At 44.7% G+C, this 17,650-nt stretch overlaps 1 protein-coding gene across 1 annotated transcript; it reads left to right on the plus strand.

Moving 5' to 3' along the window:
- Window positions 1–1,096: 1,096 nt before the first annotated feature.
- Window positions 1,097–6,496, plus strand: LOC139545510 (4-hydroxyphenylpyruvate dioxygenase-like). The gene is made up of 15 exons (XM_071353371.1): window positions 1,097–1,172; window positions 1,475–1,590; window positions 1,772–1,798; window positions 2,044–2,106; window positions 2,449–2,553; window positions 2,682–2,724; window positions 2,853–2,935; window positions 3,152–3,241; window positions 3,332–3,435; window positions 3,563–3,640; window positions 4,377–4,539; window positions 4,727–4,798; window positions 4,904–5,026; window positions 5,212–5,328; window positions 5,851–6,496. Exons 2-15 carry the CDS (start codon window positions 1,588–1,590, stop codon window positions 5,959–5,961), a joined length of 1,182 nt encoding a protein of 393 aa, XP_071209472.1. The 5' UTR covers window positions 1,097–1,172; window positions 1,475–1,587; the 3' UTR covers window positions 5,962–6,496.
- The last annotated feature ends 11,154 nt before the right edge of the window (window positions 6,497–17,650 follow it).

A 17,650-nucleotide genomic window follows, 5' to 3' on the forward strand; every position in this document is an offset into this window, starting at 1 on the left:
TTCTTTTAATATACAGAATGTAAAGATCAACCGTCTACCACTCCAACATCACACTGTTGTGTAAGCAGCACCATCTTCATTTATTGTCTCTAATTGCGTCTCTTGACAGCAAAAAGTCCCCTGGTAACAGCGAGATAAACAAACCTCATCAGGGACAGTTGCTGAAGGAGGGTGTCAAATGCTCATTACTGTGACATTGCACTTTCATTAGTCTGTGGTGCTAAAAGAGAATTGATAGAACAATATCTGTTCTACAAACAGTATCTGTGTTTTACAGAATATCTGGGTATATATTGTTACACCAGAGAGCGTTCATGTGATAGTCTTGCATGGTAAAGTGTCACTTATGAATACAGGGGGTCAGTCAGTGTAAAGACCCTGTGTTTGAGGGAAATTACAGGGTTATGAAATGCATTGCGTTCGTTGATTGATTTCATCTTATTCACTCCCATTGGAACATAAGGACACACACACACATATCTAATGACCACTATGACAAGGTTCAACCTATTGTTGTGTTGATGCTGTTGAGGCTGTCAAACTTAAGCCGCTCAAAATCTAAGAAGCAAAGAATAGCTCGAGAGGTGTTTCTTTCTGCAGTACAATCTGTCAAATATCTTCTTCTTTAGGAATAATTAGCTTTTCGGCAGCCTTTCTGTTCCATTTCCACACTAGGGATACATGCTTTCCTCATTTATGCAGGAATTTAACCAATTTGTTGACATCACTTTCATAAGACACAGACTACTAGTTCAATTGAGGAAAAGAGCTCTAGTGTAGTAGTGTATCATATTCACTACTATGTAAATCAGTTGGGAGGGCTGTCAATATTGTCACATTGGGCAAAAGTACATCAGGCAACATTGTCATTCACACACAACAATAGATCAATTAAAAACCTCTGGAATAACCATGCTCATACAAATGTTGATGATGAAGGATTTGTAAAGAATGATACAGAAGGTATAAAACATTGTCATACATAAACAGATGACTAATTATGAAGAGGGGGAGGGGAGACTATTGAAGCCTACCAATAGTTTGTTTCTACAATTTCAAAATTGTGGCGAATGCTCCATACATATGTCCAAATAAACAGCCAATAGGAAACCTGCACGAGCGAACCTCCTCTCGAGACTAAATACAAACACATGGCCTGACTAGAAAAGATTGTGAGTGCATTTTCTGTCTTTGCATAGTTTCATTTTAAAAATAAATAACAATTTAGTTTTTAATATAACTTTTCCGCTATTTGAGAAGAGATGTTAAGTGCATTTTTTTCGCATATCACTTTTTGTTATATGTGATGTATGCACCTAATTTATGTGATGCACCTTAGATAAACTTATAGTATGAAATGTATTCCAAACGTAGAGTCAAGCGTACCATTACTTGTATTTTTTAAACATATATATTTGGATGAGAAATTATTGTGTAACCTCTCTTTCTCTCTCTATATCTCCGTATACTTCAGTCTACTCTCCTCCTCGAACAGCGGCGGGGCGTGGAACTTCGAACTTCATTCTGAACGTTTAAATGCTTGCCTTTATTGTACTGAGTTTATTTTCAAGCAGTTGAAAGCCTAAGATGGTAAGAGAAAATATATATTCATTCGAAAATTGTTACATTTTTATTATTTAGATACATTTGTCAGTTGTGATTTGTCAGTTGTTATTCAATTTATAATTACAATTTCACATTCCAAGATTTATTAGCCATTGGAATGATGATCTTAAACGTTATGCTGATGTGTAGTTTTGTATCTATTTAGACTACCTACACAGACAGAGGTGAACATGTAAGTCCTTCAATTAATACTCTTTGTGAATAGATATTTTAATGAACACACAATTATTTTTTATGGATGTCTTTTAACTAGTTCAAAGTATGATTTAAAAAGTGTAACTAGACTACCAATATGTTTAAATATGCATAATCGTTCTCTTACATTTAATATTTTCTAATTGCTGTCATATGGACTGATGTATGCTAGATGTATCCCCCTCACATACCAGTATTAAATTGTTCTGGTTTTGTTCGAAGCATGACCATGGCAAGTTCATCTGTTTCGACCACATCACATTCTGGGTTGGAAATGCCAAACAGGTATGAAGCTCATATGCTGATTTTCAATTGTTTTGCATGTTGTTACATTTTTCCTGAACAATCTCAAAGTTAGAGGACTATTCACTGAGGGGGATGGCTATTGGCTCTTTTAAGGGGTGGAGGGGCAATAGGCATGAAACCTCAGAGTAGACCCCATCATCCTCTAATTTGATCCAGACGCTTTTCCACTCCATCACCAGGGGGTGGCGCTCCCAGCACACCAGTCCTTTACAGTACAACAACACACTGTATAGAAATTGTATTAAGGTTTTGTGCCTAAACAGTAAATGTACAAGTGTTTGGTTGTGAGTGCCAAAGGTGTTTTTTCTTCTGTTTCAACAGGCAGCATCTTACTATTGTAACAAGCTTGGATTTGAACCGTTGGCCTACCAGGGTTTAGAGACAGGCTGCCGTGATGTGGTGTCTCATGTGGTCAAACAAGGCAAGGTGAGCAGAGCATTGCAGCATTCCAAATTAATTATGGCACATGTTAATAATAGATCGTAACTTGTTACAAGTGATGGAAGTTCCGTGGTTGTCCATCATGTAACTTTTGGGCTTTTTGTCTTTCCCAGATTATGTATGTATTCGCGTCCGCCCTCAATCCTGGAAACAAAGGTACAGTATGACAAAAACATCACTGTTCATATGGTTAAATATGATGAGATTGGTTGTCACTGACTAGTGTGCTACTTCACTCACTTTGATTTTAATATACTGCACTTTTGTCCATCTCCCTTATTCAGAAATGGGGGAGCACTTGGTGAAGCATGGGGATGGAGCCAGGGACATTGCATTCACTGTGGAGAACTGTGATTACCTTGTGCAGGTACCAAAGCATGCTTGCTATTTAAACCAAAATATCAGCTTTTTCTGGAATGAGGAGAATGCTTCTTTCCTAATGAGATGGGTTGAACATATTATTAAGGATTGCAATATTTTTCTTGGATTTATTGAAAAGACACATAGCCATAGGATAATTATTTTAATCTTCCTGGAACTTTATCATATGTGCATATGTTTATCTGTCTATTATACTCTTTAGAAAGCCAGAGAGCGTGGTGCCATCATAGTGAAAGAGCCGTATGTATTGGAGGACAATTATGGCAGGGTAAAGCTAGCTGTTCTCCAGACGGTAAGTCAGTCAACATCTGCTGAAACTGAGCAGAGGAAAGTAGATTTACAGTATGCTCTAGATTTGGGATTTTCTCTTATATCACTATAGTATGGGGACACCACACACACATTTGTGGAGAGGACAGCCTACAAAGGGCTTTTCCTCCCAGGGTTCCATCCTCCTCTCCACCGGGACCCCTTGTTGGCCAAGCTGTGAGTACGAGCAATTTTACCTGGTGTTAGAGATGAGAGTAACTTTTATAGATTATTGTAAACGAGTTTGAATGACTGTTTCAGTTAAGCAGTTGGCGTCACTGTGAAGCCTTATCTAACATTACAGACCCAGTGGATTACTGAACTTCATTGACCATGTTGTGGGGAACCAGCCGGATGATGAGATGGTGCCTGTGGTGGAATGGTAAGGCATTGTCTAGGTCTAGATTAGAGGATTTACAACATTTACATTTGAGTCATTTAGCAGATGGTGTTATCCAGAGTGACTTACAGGAGCAATTAGGGTTAAGTGCCTTGCTCCAGGACACATCAACAGATTTTTCACCTAGTCATGGATTTGTACCAGTGACCTTTCGGTTACTTGCCCAACGCTGTTAACCGCTAGGCTACCTGCTGCCCTACTATTACACATCCTGGCCTGTACATTTTGTTCCAGACAAAAACAGCCATGGATATCAGTTTCCTCTTCGATTAAAAAAAACTCTACCACACACTAATTGCAATATAAAAAAACAGCAGCCTCTAGACAACATTTTAGGGATCACTTGACATTCTCTAGAATGTTTTCCATCCAATGCAAGTAAAGCCAAATTGACTGCTCTTCACGTTCCTCCATACAGCAGTGGTTAGGTTGGTGGTTAGATGGGTGGATGGGGATGTGTCAGTATTACGTAACCCAGGCTGTTTGGCATAGGTCAGGGACTAATATTACTTAGCAGTTTTTGAGCTGGGTCCCTGGGGCTCCCCACATCTGGAGTCAATTAGAGGTCCACCATGCAGCTCTGAGATGAAAAACAGGGATGGGTTTGATCTCTAAAGGGAAGGCCCAGGGATTAGGGCCGTGGGATAGATCAAGTGTAATCTCTCACCTATCCATTCAACACACAAAGATTCCTGAGTAGTAGGTTCTGTTTCCATAGGTACCAGAAGAACCTGCTCTTCCACCGGTTCTGGTCGGTGGATGACAAGCAGCTGCAGACAGATTTCAGTGCACTGCGCTCCATCGTTGTGGCCAATTATGAAGAGACAGTGAAAATGCCCATTAATGAGCCAGCCATGGGCAAACGCAAGTCCCAGATCCAGGCAAGTCATATGCCTTGTTATTCAATATATAATATATTAAGTATATCAAGAGGTATTTACTTATGTAACAAAGACATACCAATGTCCTCCATACACATATATTTAGTACTGTACCATTAAGAAACTTAGCATTACAAAAAAGTCAAGTGTAGAGCTTGTACCTTGCTAAACTCACTGGATTTAACAGGAGTATGTGGAATACTACGGTGGCCCAGGTGTCCAGCACATTGCCATGAACACATCAGACATCATCACTGCAGTAAGTCTTTTCACAAATAAAGGCTAAGCTCAACCTGGTCACTATTATATACACATCAATGGAAGATGAAAGCTTGGTGTGGTTAGTGTATTCTCCTTGTTGTAGATCCGTAACCTGAAGGAGCGTGGCATGGAGTTCATGTGTGTGCCAGACACCTACTACCAGCTGCTGAGAAAGAATCTCCAACACTCCCAAGTCAGGATCACTGAGGACCTGGACATTCTGGAGGTCAGAGACACAACTTTCCCTGCTGTTTGAATACATTTTCCAATTATTTATTATATTTAATTTATCCAAATACCTGATAGTTAAATGCATAATGATGGCAATTACAATCAGTTCATTTGAAGTTCCATGCTCGGTTCTTAGCTATTCGGCCTGATAAGCACTTTTATGTCCTGTTGCTTTGACAGGAGCTGAAGATCTTAGTGGATTTTGATGACAATGGCTACCTGCTCCAGATCTTCACCAAGCCTGTTCAGGACCGTCCCACGGTGTTCCTGGAGGTCATTCAGAGACACAACCATCAGGTGAGAGTAGCAAATCAAATCAAATCAAATTTTATTTGTCACATACACATGGTTAGCAGATGTTAATGCGAGTGTAGCGAAATGCTTGTGCTTCTAGTTCCGACAATGCAGTAATAACCAACAAGTAATCTAACCTAACAATTCCACAACTACTACCTTATACACACAAGTGTAAAGGGATAAAGAATATGTACATAAAGATATATGAATGAGTGATGGTACAGAACGGCATAGGCAAGATGCAGTAGATGGTATAGTGTACAGTCTATACATATGAGATGAGTAATGTAGGGTATGTAAACATAAAGTGGCATAGTTTAAAGTGGCTAGTGATACCATTAGCATGAGATATCATAGAGCATTACCAATGAAACGATATAAAACCATCATGATTTTAAGAATATGAGATTTCTTAGTTTATTGAAAAATCTATTTGCAGTATGTAGTGATGATAAAGGTGGATGTGCAGGTCTACATTTAGACTGAAAACGATGTAAAAACATGTCTTTGTACTCTTCCAAGGGCTTTGGTGCAGGAAACTTCAAGGCTCTTTTCGAAGCCATCGAGGCAGACCAGAATGCTAGAGGGAACTTGACTATCCTGACCCCTAATGGTGTGTCTAACCATATTTGAGCTTGCATATAATTTGTTCAATGATTTATTGGAGAGCTGTATCTACACACTATATATAAATGGAGTTATGATTGATATGGCTTGTGGAGTCAAACATAAGGAACGATTGTTCATTGTTAGAATAATATAGTGATGCTAAAAGAACATACTAAATATATTTGGCTTGAAACCACGTTGTTATATTTGTTTTTGTGACTGATCAGAATCAGATATGTTGATGTACAATACATAGCAACAGCAACAGAGCAGACATCATTATACAATTTTAGCCAGCTCTATAATCTAGCATTCTGGCTTTATTCTTTTTTTATGTGACCTCACTCTGTAGTCTTAGCTTTATATTGTCTTATTTGCTTTACTTCTGAAAAAATAATAACAAATGAACCACAACCTAACCAGGAGGGAGGTAATAAACCACAACTGAAAATAATGCATAATAAGAACACACAAATGTCAGTTTATTGTATCCTTTCACTTCAAACTGTTACTTTTAGCATGAATATTTAAGAGCATGTAATAAAACAATAGAACTGCATTGAGACTCATTCATCATTCACAGTGTTTGTTTGTGTGTGAGAGTGAACTTATCAAAAATATGTAATAAATCAATTATAAATATACAGTTCCACTCTGTCTTAAAAAAAACTACCTGAGAAAACAATTACCATAAGAACCCAGTAAAAGGCTTGACACAAACTGAATACATCGCCATTAGCTCTCATGTACACATAACTCATCATGTACATGTTTGCACAACAAACCATCTTTCCAGGTCAAGGTATTTTCATACCCCACCCGGTAATTTTAAATGCTAAAGGAGAGGAACACAGAGCCCACCCCTGGTGCAGGAAATGTGTGTGGTTATGTCAGGAACTGTTTCAAATTATTATTATTTTAAAGTTAGCATTTTGTATCGCTTGTTATAGCGCCACCATGTGGCCAATTGGCATGCCATTCCATGAGAGGGTGTGGCCTTTGGCCCTTTACCATCATGCAAGGTTGCAAACTCCTAGGCCTTACCATCTCATGGGAATTTGCTTTTTCTTTGCTGCTTGAACCCCTAATAACAGTCCCACCCCAGTGACAGTATGTTAATAACAGCTCTTTAGTAAAGGATATGCCAGGCGGTGTCAGAGGAGGGCCCAAAATGTTGTCAAGGACTCCGGCCACCATGGTCGTAGACTGTTGTCTCTGTTACCGCACGGCAAGCGATACCAGAGGGCCACGTCTAGGTCCAAGAGGCTTCTGAGTAGCTTCTACCCCCAAGCCATAAGACTACTGAACATCTAATAAAATGGCTACCCAGACTACTTGCACCCCCCCCCCCCCCCCGCCCCTCTCTCTTTTACGCTGCTGCTACTCTCTGTTTATTATCTATGCATAGTCACTTTAACTCTACCTACATGTACATATTACCTCGACTAACCGGTGCCCCCGCACATTGACTCTGTATCGGTACCCCCTGTATATAGCCTCACTATTGTTATTCTACTGCTGCTCTTTAATTATTTGTTACTTTATTTCTTTTTTTTTGTGGTATTTTTCTTAAAACTGCATTGTTGGTTAAGGGCTTGTGAGTAAGCATTTCACTGGAAGGTCTACACCTGTTGTATTCAGCGCATGTAACAAATAACATTTGATTTGATGTGTTATGAGGGGGAACCCAGAGAGTGTCACTGAGACAGCTGAAGCCATTGTCTTGCTGCAGCAGCCTGTCATAGGTGGCATGCAGCAGCTTGGCGTCCCCCTCACCCAGGCCCTCCCTCCAGACACTGTGGAGGACAGCCAACTCCTCATGTTGAGAACGATGACAGAGGCAGGGACCGAGGAGACAGGGGAGGGCGTGGCTCTCTGCAGTGACCTCATCCCTTGTAATCGCTTCACTTTTTATTCATTTTTTAATTTCACCTTTATTTAACCAGGTAGGCTATTTGAGAACAAGTTCTCATTTACAACTGTAACCTGGCCAAGACAAATCAAAGCAGTGCGACACAAACAACACAGAGTTACACATGGAATAACAAACATACAGTCAATGTGTGCAAATGAGGTAGGATAAGGTAGGTAAGGCAAGAAATAGGCCATAGTGGCTAAATAATTACAATATAGCAATTAAACACTGGAGTGATAAATGTGCAGAAGATGAGTGTGCAAGTAGAGATACTGGGGTGCAAAGGAGCAAAATAAATAAAATAACAGTATAGGGATGAGGTAGTTGGATGGGCTATTTACAGATGGGCTACGTACAGGTGCAGTGATCTGTGAGCTGCTCTGACAGCTGGTGCTTAAAGCTAGTGAGGGAGATATGAGTCTCCAGCTTCAGTGATTTTTGCAGTTCGTTCCTGTCATTGGCAGCAGAGAACTGGAAGGAAAGGCGGCCAAAGGAGCAATTGGCTTTGGGGGTGACCAGTGAAATATACCTGCTGGAGCGCGCGCTACAGGTGGGTGCTGCTATGGTGTCCAGTGAGCTGAGATAAGGCGGAGCTTTACTTAGCAAAGACTTATAGATGACCTGGAGCCAGGGGTTTGGCGACAAATATGTAACGAGGGCCAGCCAACGAGAGCATACAGGTCGCAGTGGTGGGTAGTATATGGGGCTTTGGTGACAAAACGGATTGCACTGTGATAGACTGCATCCAATTTGCTGAGTAGAGTGTTGGAGGCTATTTTGTAAATGACATCACCAAAGTCAAGAATTGGTAGGATAGTCAGTTTTACGAGGGTATGTTTGGCAGCATGAGGGAAGGAGGCTTTGTTGCGAAATATGAAGCCGATTCTAGATTTAATTTTGGATTGGAGATGCTTCATTTGAGTCAGGAAGGAGAGTTTACAGTCAAACCAGACACCTAGGTATTTGTAGTTGTCCACATATTCTAAGTCAGAACCGTCCAGAGTAGTGATGCTGGACGGGCAGGCAGGTGTGGGCAGCGATCGGTTGAAGAACATGCATTTAGTTTTACTTGCATTTAAGAGCAGTTGGAGGCCACTGAAGGAGAGTTGTATGGCATTGAAGCTCGTCTGGAGGTTAGTTAACACAGTGTCCAAAGAAGGGCCAGAAGTATACAGAATGTTGTCGTCTGCGTAGTGGTGGATCAGAGAATTACCAGCAGCAAGAGCGACATCGTTGATGTATACAGAAAAAAGAGTCGGCCCGAGGATTGAACCCTGTGGCACCACCATAGAGACTGCCAGAGGTCTGGACAACAGGCCCTCCGATTTGACACGCTGAACTCTATCTGAGAAGTAGTTGGTGAACCAGGCGAGGCAATCATTTGACAAACCATCTTCCGCCTCATTCTCCACCTCATTCTCCATTGTACCCTCCTCAGGAGCACTTCCCCATCTCTCTCTGGTTCTCCACATCTACCAGCCCTGGCTGGTTCTCCAGGCCATACAAGGACATCTTCCTGTGGGACCCAGGATTAGGATTAAGCCAAACATCCGCATGGTTAGGAGTCTCTGCTGATGACAGACAGGCTGCTAGGAGAGGAAGCTAGAATAGAGGAGCACCATTGTCCTCTGTGAAGAGGCCACACTAAGAAAAAATGGTTCCAAAAGGGTTCTTCGGCTGTCCTCATAGGAGAACCCCTTTGTGTTTCATATAGAACCCTTCTTAGCTCCAAGTAGAACCCCTTTGGGTTTCATGTATAACCCTCTGTGGAAAAGGTTCTACATGGAACCCCAAAGAATTCTTTTTGAAATTCTTTTTGATAATTTTACCCCTTTGTCTCCCCAATTTCGTGATATCCAATTGATTGTTACAGTCTTGTCCCATTGCTGAAACTCCCATACGGACTCGGGAGAGGCGAAGGTTGAGAGCCATGAGTCCTCAGAAAATGGCCCTGCCAAGCCTCACTGCTCGCTTAACCTGTAAGCCAGCCGCACCAATGGGTCGGGTGGAAACACTGTACAACTGACGAACGAAGTCATCTTGCAGGCTCCCGGCCCGCCTCAAGGTGTAACTAGAGCGCGATGGGACAAGAAAATCCTGACCGGCCAAACCCTCCCCTAACCCGAACAATTCTCCCGGCCGGCTGTGACACAGTCTGGGATCGAACCCAGGGTTGTAGTGACGCCTCAAGCACTGCGATGCAGTGCCGCAGACCGCTGTGCCACTCGGGAGGCCTAACCCCAAAGAGTTCTACCTCAAACCGAAAGGGTTCTCCCTGGAACCCAAAAGGGTTCTTCAAAGGGTTATCCTTTCGGGAAAGCCGAAGAACTCTTTTAGGTTCTAGATAGTACCTTTTTTTCTAAAGTGCTATCTAGGGGGAATTTCCTGTGTTCTCTTAGTCGGGATTAAGTCCCTCCCGGGTATCCGTGGGGTCCAGGGAGCGGGAAGGATATCAAAACATTTCTGCAGCATTGAAGGTCCCCAAGAACACAGAGGAACTCTGGAGCTTTGTAAGAGTGAGCATCGGGTTCTTTGTCATCTCCCTGACAAAGGCCCTTCTCCCCCGATTGCTCAGTTTGGCCGTTGGACCAGCTCTATGAAGAGGCTTGGTGGTTCCAAACTTCTTCCATTTAAGAGTGATGGAGGCTAATGTGTTCTTGGGAACCTTCAATGTTTTGGTACCCTTCCCCAGATCTGTCAACTGTGGGACCTTGGATAGACAGGTGAGTGCCTTTCCAAATCATGTCCAATCAATTGAATTTACCACAGGTGGACTCCAATCAAGTTGTAGAAAAATCTCAAGGCTGATCAATGGAAACAGGATGCACCTAAGCTCAATTTCGAGTCTCATAGCAAAGTGTCTGAATACTTATGGACCTAAGGTATTTCTGTTTAATTTTTTATAAATGTGCAACAAAAAAATATATGTTTTCACTTTGTCATTATGGAGTAGTGTGTGTAGATTGATGAGGAAAACATTTTATTTAATCAATATTTTAGAATAAGAGTTACGTAACAAAATGTGGAAAAAGGGAAGGGGTCGGGAATACTTTCCGAATGCACTGTACCTTGTCAATTATGAACTCCCATCAGTCAGTCTCTGCAGAGGATTGGTGTCCTGAATGTAGAGACACCATGTGTGTATTAATTCTTATGGCTGCAATCCCGTTAACGGGATCGATATGACAACAGCCAGTGAAAGTGAAGGGCGCCAAATTCAAACAACAGAAATCTCATAATTAAAATTCCTCAAACATACAAGTATCTTATACCATTTTAAAGGTAATCTTGTTGTCAATCCCACCACAGTGTCCGATTTCAAAAAGGCTTTACAGCGAAAGCACCACAAACGATTATGTTAGGTCACCGCCAAATCACAGAAAACACAGCCATTTTTCCAGCCAAAGACAGGAGTCACAAAAAGCAGAAATAGAGATAAAATGAATCACTAACCTTTGATGATCTTCATCAGATGACACTCATATGACGTCATGTTACACAATACATGTATGTTTTGTTCGGTAAAGTTCATATTTATATAAAAAAATCTCAGTATACATTGGCGCGTTATGTTCAGTAGTTCCAAAAACATCCGGTGATTTTGCAGAGAACCACATCAATTTCCAGAAATACTCATAATTAACGTTGATCAAAGATCAAGCGTTAAACATGGAATTTTAGATCCACTTCTCCTTAATGCAACCGCTGTGTCAGATTTTAAAAAAGCTTTACGGAAAAAGCAAACCATGCAATTATCTGAGGTCGGCGCTCAGAGCCCAATCAAGACAAAAATATATCCGCCATATTGTGCAGTCAACAGAAGTCAGAAATAACATTATAAATATTAACTTACCTTTGATGATCTTCATCAGAATGCACTCCCAGGAATCCCAGTTCCACAATAAATGTTTGCTTTGTTCAGTAATGTCCATCATTTATGTCCAAATAGTTACTTTTGTTAGCGCGTTTGGTAAACAAATCCAAAGTCACGAAGCGCGTTCACTAAAAGCAGACGAAATGTCAAAAAGTTCCGTTACAGTCAGTAGAAACATGTCAAACGATGTATTGAATCAATCTTTAGGATGTTTTTAACATAAATCTTCAATAAATTTCCAACCGGAGAATTCCTTTGTCTTCAGAAATGCGATAGAACAGAGCTGGCTCTCACATGAACGCGCATGGTCAGCGCATGTTCAGGTCATGGTAGACCTTACTCAATCCACTCTCATTCGGCCCCACTTCACAGTAGAAGCATCAGACAAGGTTCTGAAGACTGTTGACATCTAGTGGAAGCCTTAGGAAGTGCAGAATGACCCATATCCCACTGTGTATTCGATAGGCGATGAGTTGAAACACTACAAACCTCAGATTTCCCACTTCCTGGTTGGATTCTTTCTCAGGTTTTTGCCTGCCATATGAGTTCTGTTATACTCACAGACATCATTCAAACAGTTTTAGAAACTTCAGAGTGTTTTCTATCCAAATATACTAATAATATGCATATATTAGCAACTGGGACTGAGAAGCAGGCAGTTTACTCTGGGCACCTCTGGGCACCTTTTCATTCAAACTACTCAATACTGCCTCGCAGCCATTTAAACAATGTTTATTGTTTCATAAACACAAGATTGAATTCTCTGTTGGAAAAATACTAATGGAACATAGTAGTAGATATGTATCACTTGCAGACTCTCAGTTTTGGAGGGTGTGCTCATCACTGCCCACTGGCAATGTCCAAGGGCTGTAAAGTCCACTAACAAGGAGCCGGAAGTACAACATTTTGTTTTCTCCTAAGCATAAGAGTCAGATGGAGCAACCTCCTAGTGAATAAACACTCCAGGGTTCTCGTAATTTAGGAGACATAAAAAGTCAATTGAAAATCATAAATCATCATCTTTTATCACATTTATTGATAGTAGTTATCAATCAATCAATCAAATGTATTTATAAAGCCCTTTTTACATCAGCAGATGTCACAAAGTGTTAGGTATCCTCAGGCACCCCGTAGTGCCGGAAGACTTGCGTAAACAAGGCCTCCACAGTCTGTAGGGCCGTAGGGAGACCGGGCAGAGGAAGGAGACGGCAGGACTTAGAGAAACGATCCACAACGACCAGGATCGTGGTGTTTCCCTGTGATGGGGGGAGATCGGTCAGGAAATTGATCGACAGGTATGACCATGGCCGTTGTGGAACGGCTAAGGGGTGTAACTTACCTCTGGGCAGGTGCCTAGGAGCCTTTCACTGCGCGCACACCGAGCAAGAGGAAACATAAACCCTCACGTCCTTAGCCAAAGTGGGCGACCAGTACTTCCCACTCAGACAGCACACCGTCCGACCGATGCCTGGATGACCAGAGGAAGGTGACGTGCGGGCCCAATAAATCAGCCGGTCACGGACAGCAGACGGAGCGTACAGACGCCCAGCGAGACACTGGAGGGGAGCGGGCTCTGCACGTAATGCCTGCTCAATGTCCGCGTCCAGCTCCCACACTACCGGTGCCACCAGGCATGAGGCCGGGAGTATGGGGGTGGGATCCATGGGCCGCTCCTCTGTGTCATACAGCCGGGATAGTGCGTCTGCCTTCACGTTCTGGGAACCTGATCTGTGCAAAAGGGTGAAAACAAAACGGGTGAAAAACATGACCCACCTTGCCTGGCGAGGGTTCAGTCTCCTCGCTGCCCGGATGTACTCCAGATTGCGGTGGTCAGTTCAGATGAGAAAAGGGTGTTTACCCCCCTCAAGCCAATGTCTCCACGCCTTCAGAGCCTTGATGACAGCCAACAGCTCACGGGCCCCTACATCATAGTTTCGCTCCGCCGGGCTGAACTTCCTCGAGAAGAAGGCACAGGGGCGGAGCTTCGGTGGCGTACCCGAGCGCTGAGAGAGCACGGCTCCTATCCCAGCCTCGGACGCGTCCACCTCCACTATGAACGCCAAAGAGGGATCCGGATGGGCCAGCACGGGAGCCGAAGTAAACAGAGCCCTCAGGTGACCAAAAGCCCTGTCCGCCTCAGCCGACCACTGCAAACGTACCGGGCCCCCCTTCAGCAGTGAGGTAATGGGAGCCGCTACCTGACCAAAACCCCGGATAAACTTCCGGTAGTAATTAGCAAACCCTAGAAACCGCTGCACCTCCTATACCGTGGTGGGAGTCGGCCAATTACGCACGGCTGAAATGCGGTCACTCTCCATCTCCACCCCCGAGGTGGAAATGCGGTACCCTAGGAAGGAGACGAACTGTTGGAAGAACAGGCATTTCTCAGCCTTGACGTACAGGTCATGCTCCAACAGTCGACCAAGCACCCTGCGCACCAGGGACACATGCTCAGCGCGTGTAGCGGAGTATATCAGAATGTCATCAATATATACCACTACACCCTGCCCGTGCAGGTCCCTGAAAATCTCATCTACAAAGGCTTGGAAGACTGATGGAGCATTCATCAACCCGTACGGCATGACGAGGTACTCATAATGCCCTGAGGTCGTACTGAACACCGTCTTCCACTCGTCTCCCTCCCGGATACGCACCAGGTTGTAAGCGCTCCTGAGATCTAGTTTGGTGAAGAAGCGCGACCCGTGCATTGACTCAATCGCGGCGATAAGAGGTAGCGGGTAACTGTACCTCACAGTGATCTGATTTAGACCTCGGTAGTCAATACACAGGCGCAGACCTCCTTCCTTCTTCTTCACAAAAAAGAAACTCGAGGAGGCGGGTGAAGTGGAGGACCGAATGTACCCCTGATGCAAGGATTCGGAGACATATGTCTCCACCCCGTCTCCGCCTGTGACAGGGGATACACGTGACTCCTGGGAAGTGCGGCGTCTACCAGGAGAATTATCACACAATTCCCCCGTCGATGGGGTGGTAATTGAGTCGCCTTCTTTTTGGTGAATGCGAGAGCCAAATCGACATATTCGGTGGGAATGTGCATGGTGGGGACCTGGTCTGGACCTTCCACCGTAGTAGCACCAACGGAAACCCCTAAACACCTCCCTGAGAACTCTCGCCACCACCCCGTGAGAGCCCTCTGTTGCAATGAAATGGTGGGGTCATGACAAGCTAACCAGGGAAGGCCTAGTACCACGGGAAACACAGGAGAGTCAATGGGGAAGAGACTGATTCTCTCCTCGTGACACCCCTGCGTCACCATGCCCAGGTGAATGGTAGCCTCACTAATCAACCCAGACCCTAATGGTCGACTGTCCAGAGCGTGAACTGTGAAAGGCCTAACCACTGGAACAATAGGGATCCCTAATCTATGGGCGAATGCTCTGTCGGAAAAATTCCCAGCTGCGCCTGAATCGACGAGCGCCTTATGCTGGGAATGCGGGGAAAACTCAGGAAAGTAAACATGCACAAACAGGTGTACAACAGAGGGCTCTGGATGAGAGTGGTGCAGGCTCACCTGGGGCGATGCGAGAGTGCCCTGCCTGCTGCCTCGACTCCTAGAGGAACCAACCCGGCACCGACCAGCAGTGTGACCTCTGCGGCCACAGATGGTACACGTGAAAGCCCCTCCTCCGGCCTCCCAGCTCCATAGGCACCGGAGCGGTGGTGCTCGGAGGGGGAATTAATAGAGCCCTCTCTGGACGTCCGCGGGTGACCAGCAGATTATCCAACCGAATGGACAGGTCCACCAGCTGGTCGAAGGTGAGGGTGGTATCCCTGCAGGCCAACTCCCGACGGACATCCTCGCGCAGGGTGCAGCGGTAGTGGTCGATAAGGGCCCTGTCGTTCCATCCCGCTCCTGCGGCTAGGGTCCGAAATTCCAGGGCGAACTCCTGGGTGCTCCTCGTCCCCTGCCTCAGGTGGAAGAGACGTTCACCCGCCGCTCTACCCTCGGGAGGGTGGTCGAAGACTGCCCGGAAGCGGCGGGTGAACAACTCGAAGTGGTCCAACGCCGCATCTCCTTCTTTCCACACGGCGTTATCCCACTCCAGAGCTCTCCCCGAGAGGCACGAGGCGAGGGCGGACACCCTCTCCCTTCCCGAGGGAGCCGGGTAAACGGTGCCCAGGTATAAGTCCAGCTGTAGCAGGAAACCCTGGCAGCGTGCCGCCGTCCCATCATACTCCCCGGGAAGAGCGAGACGCATCCCATTGGGACCGGGTACAGGAGGGACGAGTAGTGGTAACCCCTGTTGTGCTGGTGGAGGCGCTGGAGGGACTCTCTGTCTCTCCCAGCGGTCCATGGTCTGAACGACGCGGTCCATCGCAACGGCGAGATGTTGTAACATCACCGCGTGTTCTCTGACGTGCTCCTCGACTCCTATAACCGGGGTACCTGCTCCTGCTGACTCCATGGTCGGGTGTGCAATTTTGTTAGGTATGCGTAACTGGCTGTAAGGGAGTCAGGCGCAGGAGAGCAGAAGTTGGGTAGCCAAAGGAGCCTTTTATTTCGGCGAACAAAACACACGGCACTAAGAACACTAAACACAATATGTGTTGACATAACCCAGCACAAACCAGTCTAGCGTGCACATACACGAAACAACAAACAATTCCACACACAGACATGGGGGGAACAGAGGGTTATATACACATCTAATACTGAGGGAATTGAAACCAGGTGTGTAGGAAAAATGAAAGGTGGATTGGCGATGGCTAGAAAGCCGAACGCCGCCCGAACAAGGAGAGGCACCGACTTCGGCGGAAGTCGTGACACAAAGTGCCATACTGAAACCCATCTTAAAATCCCAAACAGCAAGCAATGCAGATGTAGAAACATGGTGGCTAGGAAAAACTCCTTAGAAAGGCAGGAACTTAGGAAGAAACCCAGAGAGGAACCAGGCTCTGAGGGGTGGCCAGCCCTCTTCTGATTGTGCCCGGGTGGAGATTATAAGAGTACATGGCCAGATTGTTCTTCGAGATGTTCAAACGTTCATAGATGACCAGGTCAAATAATAATCTAAGTGGTTGTAGAGGGTGCAACAGGTGGGTGCAACCTCAGGAGTAAATGTAAGTTAGCTTTTCATAGCCGAGCATTCAGAGGTCGAGACAGAAGGTGCAGTAGAGAGAGTAAGAGAGAGCGTCGAAAACAGCAGGTCCGGGACAAGGTAGCACGTCCGGTAACAAGTCAGGGTTCCCTAGCCGCAGGCAGAACAGTTGAAACTGGAGCAGCAGTACAACCAGGTGGACTGGGGACAGCCAGGAGTCCTCAGGCCAGGTAGTCCTGAAGCATGATCCTGGGGCTCAAGTACTCCGGGAGGGGAGGAAGAGAGGGAGAGAGAATTAGAGGGAGCATACTTAAATTCACACAGAACACCAGATAAGACAGGAGAATTACACCAGATATCAGCCTCCCAGGTAGCTCCGGTTCTGACACCCGGACCCGACATCACATCCAACACGAAGAAAAACAAGTTCTTGCCTGGTTTAGACCTTATCTGTCGGAAAGATATCAATTAATCTCTGTGGATGATTTGTCCTCAAGGTTCCGTTTTAGGACCACTATTGTTTTCACTATATAGTCTACGTCTTGGTTATGTCATTCGGCAACACAATGTCAACTTTCACTGCTATGCAGATGACACACAGCTGTACATTTCGATAAAACATGGTGAAGCCCCAAAATTGCCTACCCTGGAAGCATGTGTTTCAGATATAAGAAAGTGGATGGCGGCACATTTTTTAGATGCTAGAGATGCTAGTTCTAGGTCCCAAGAAACAAAGAGATCTGCTGTTGGATCTGACAATTAATCTTGATGGTTGTGCAGTCGTCTCAAATAATACTGTGAAGGACATTGGCGTTACTCTGGACCCTGATCTCTGTTTTGACGAGAATCTGAAACTTTTTGTCC

The sequence above is a fragment of the Salvelinus alpinus genome, chromosome 19 (genome assembly GCF_045679555.1).
Source record: "Salvelinus alpinus chromosome 19, SLU_Salpinus.1, whole genome shotgun sequence".
NCBI classification, from domain to species: Eukaryota; Metazoa; Chordata; class Actinopteri; order Salmoniformes; family Salmonidae; genus Salvelinus; species Salvelinus alpinus.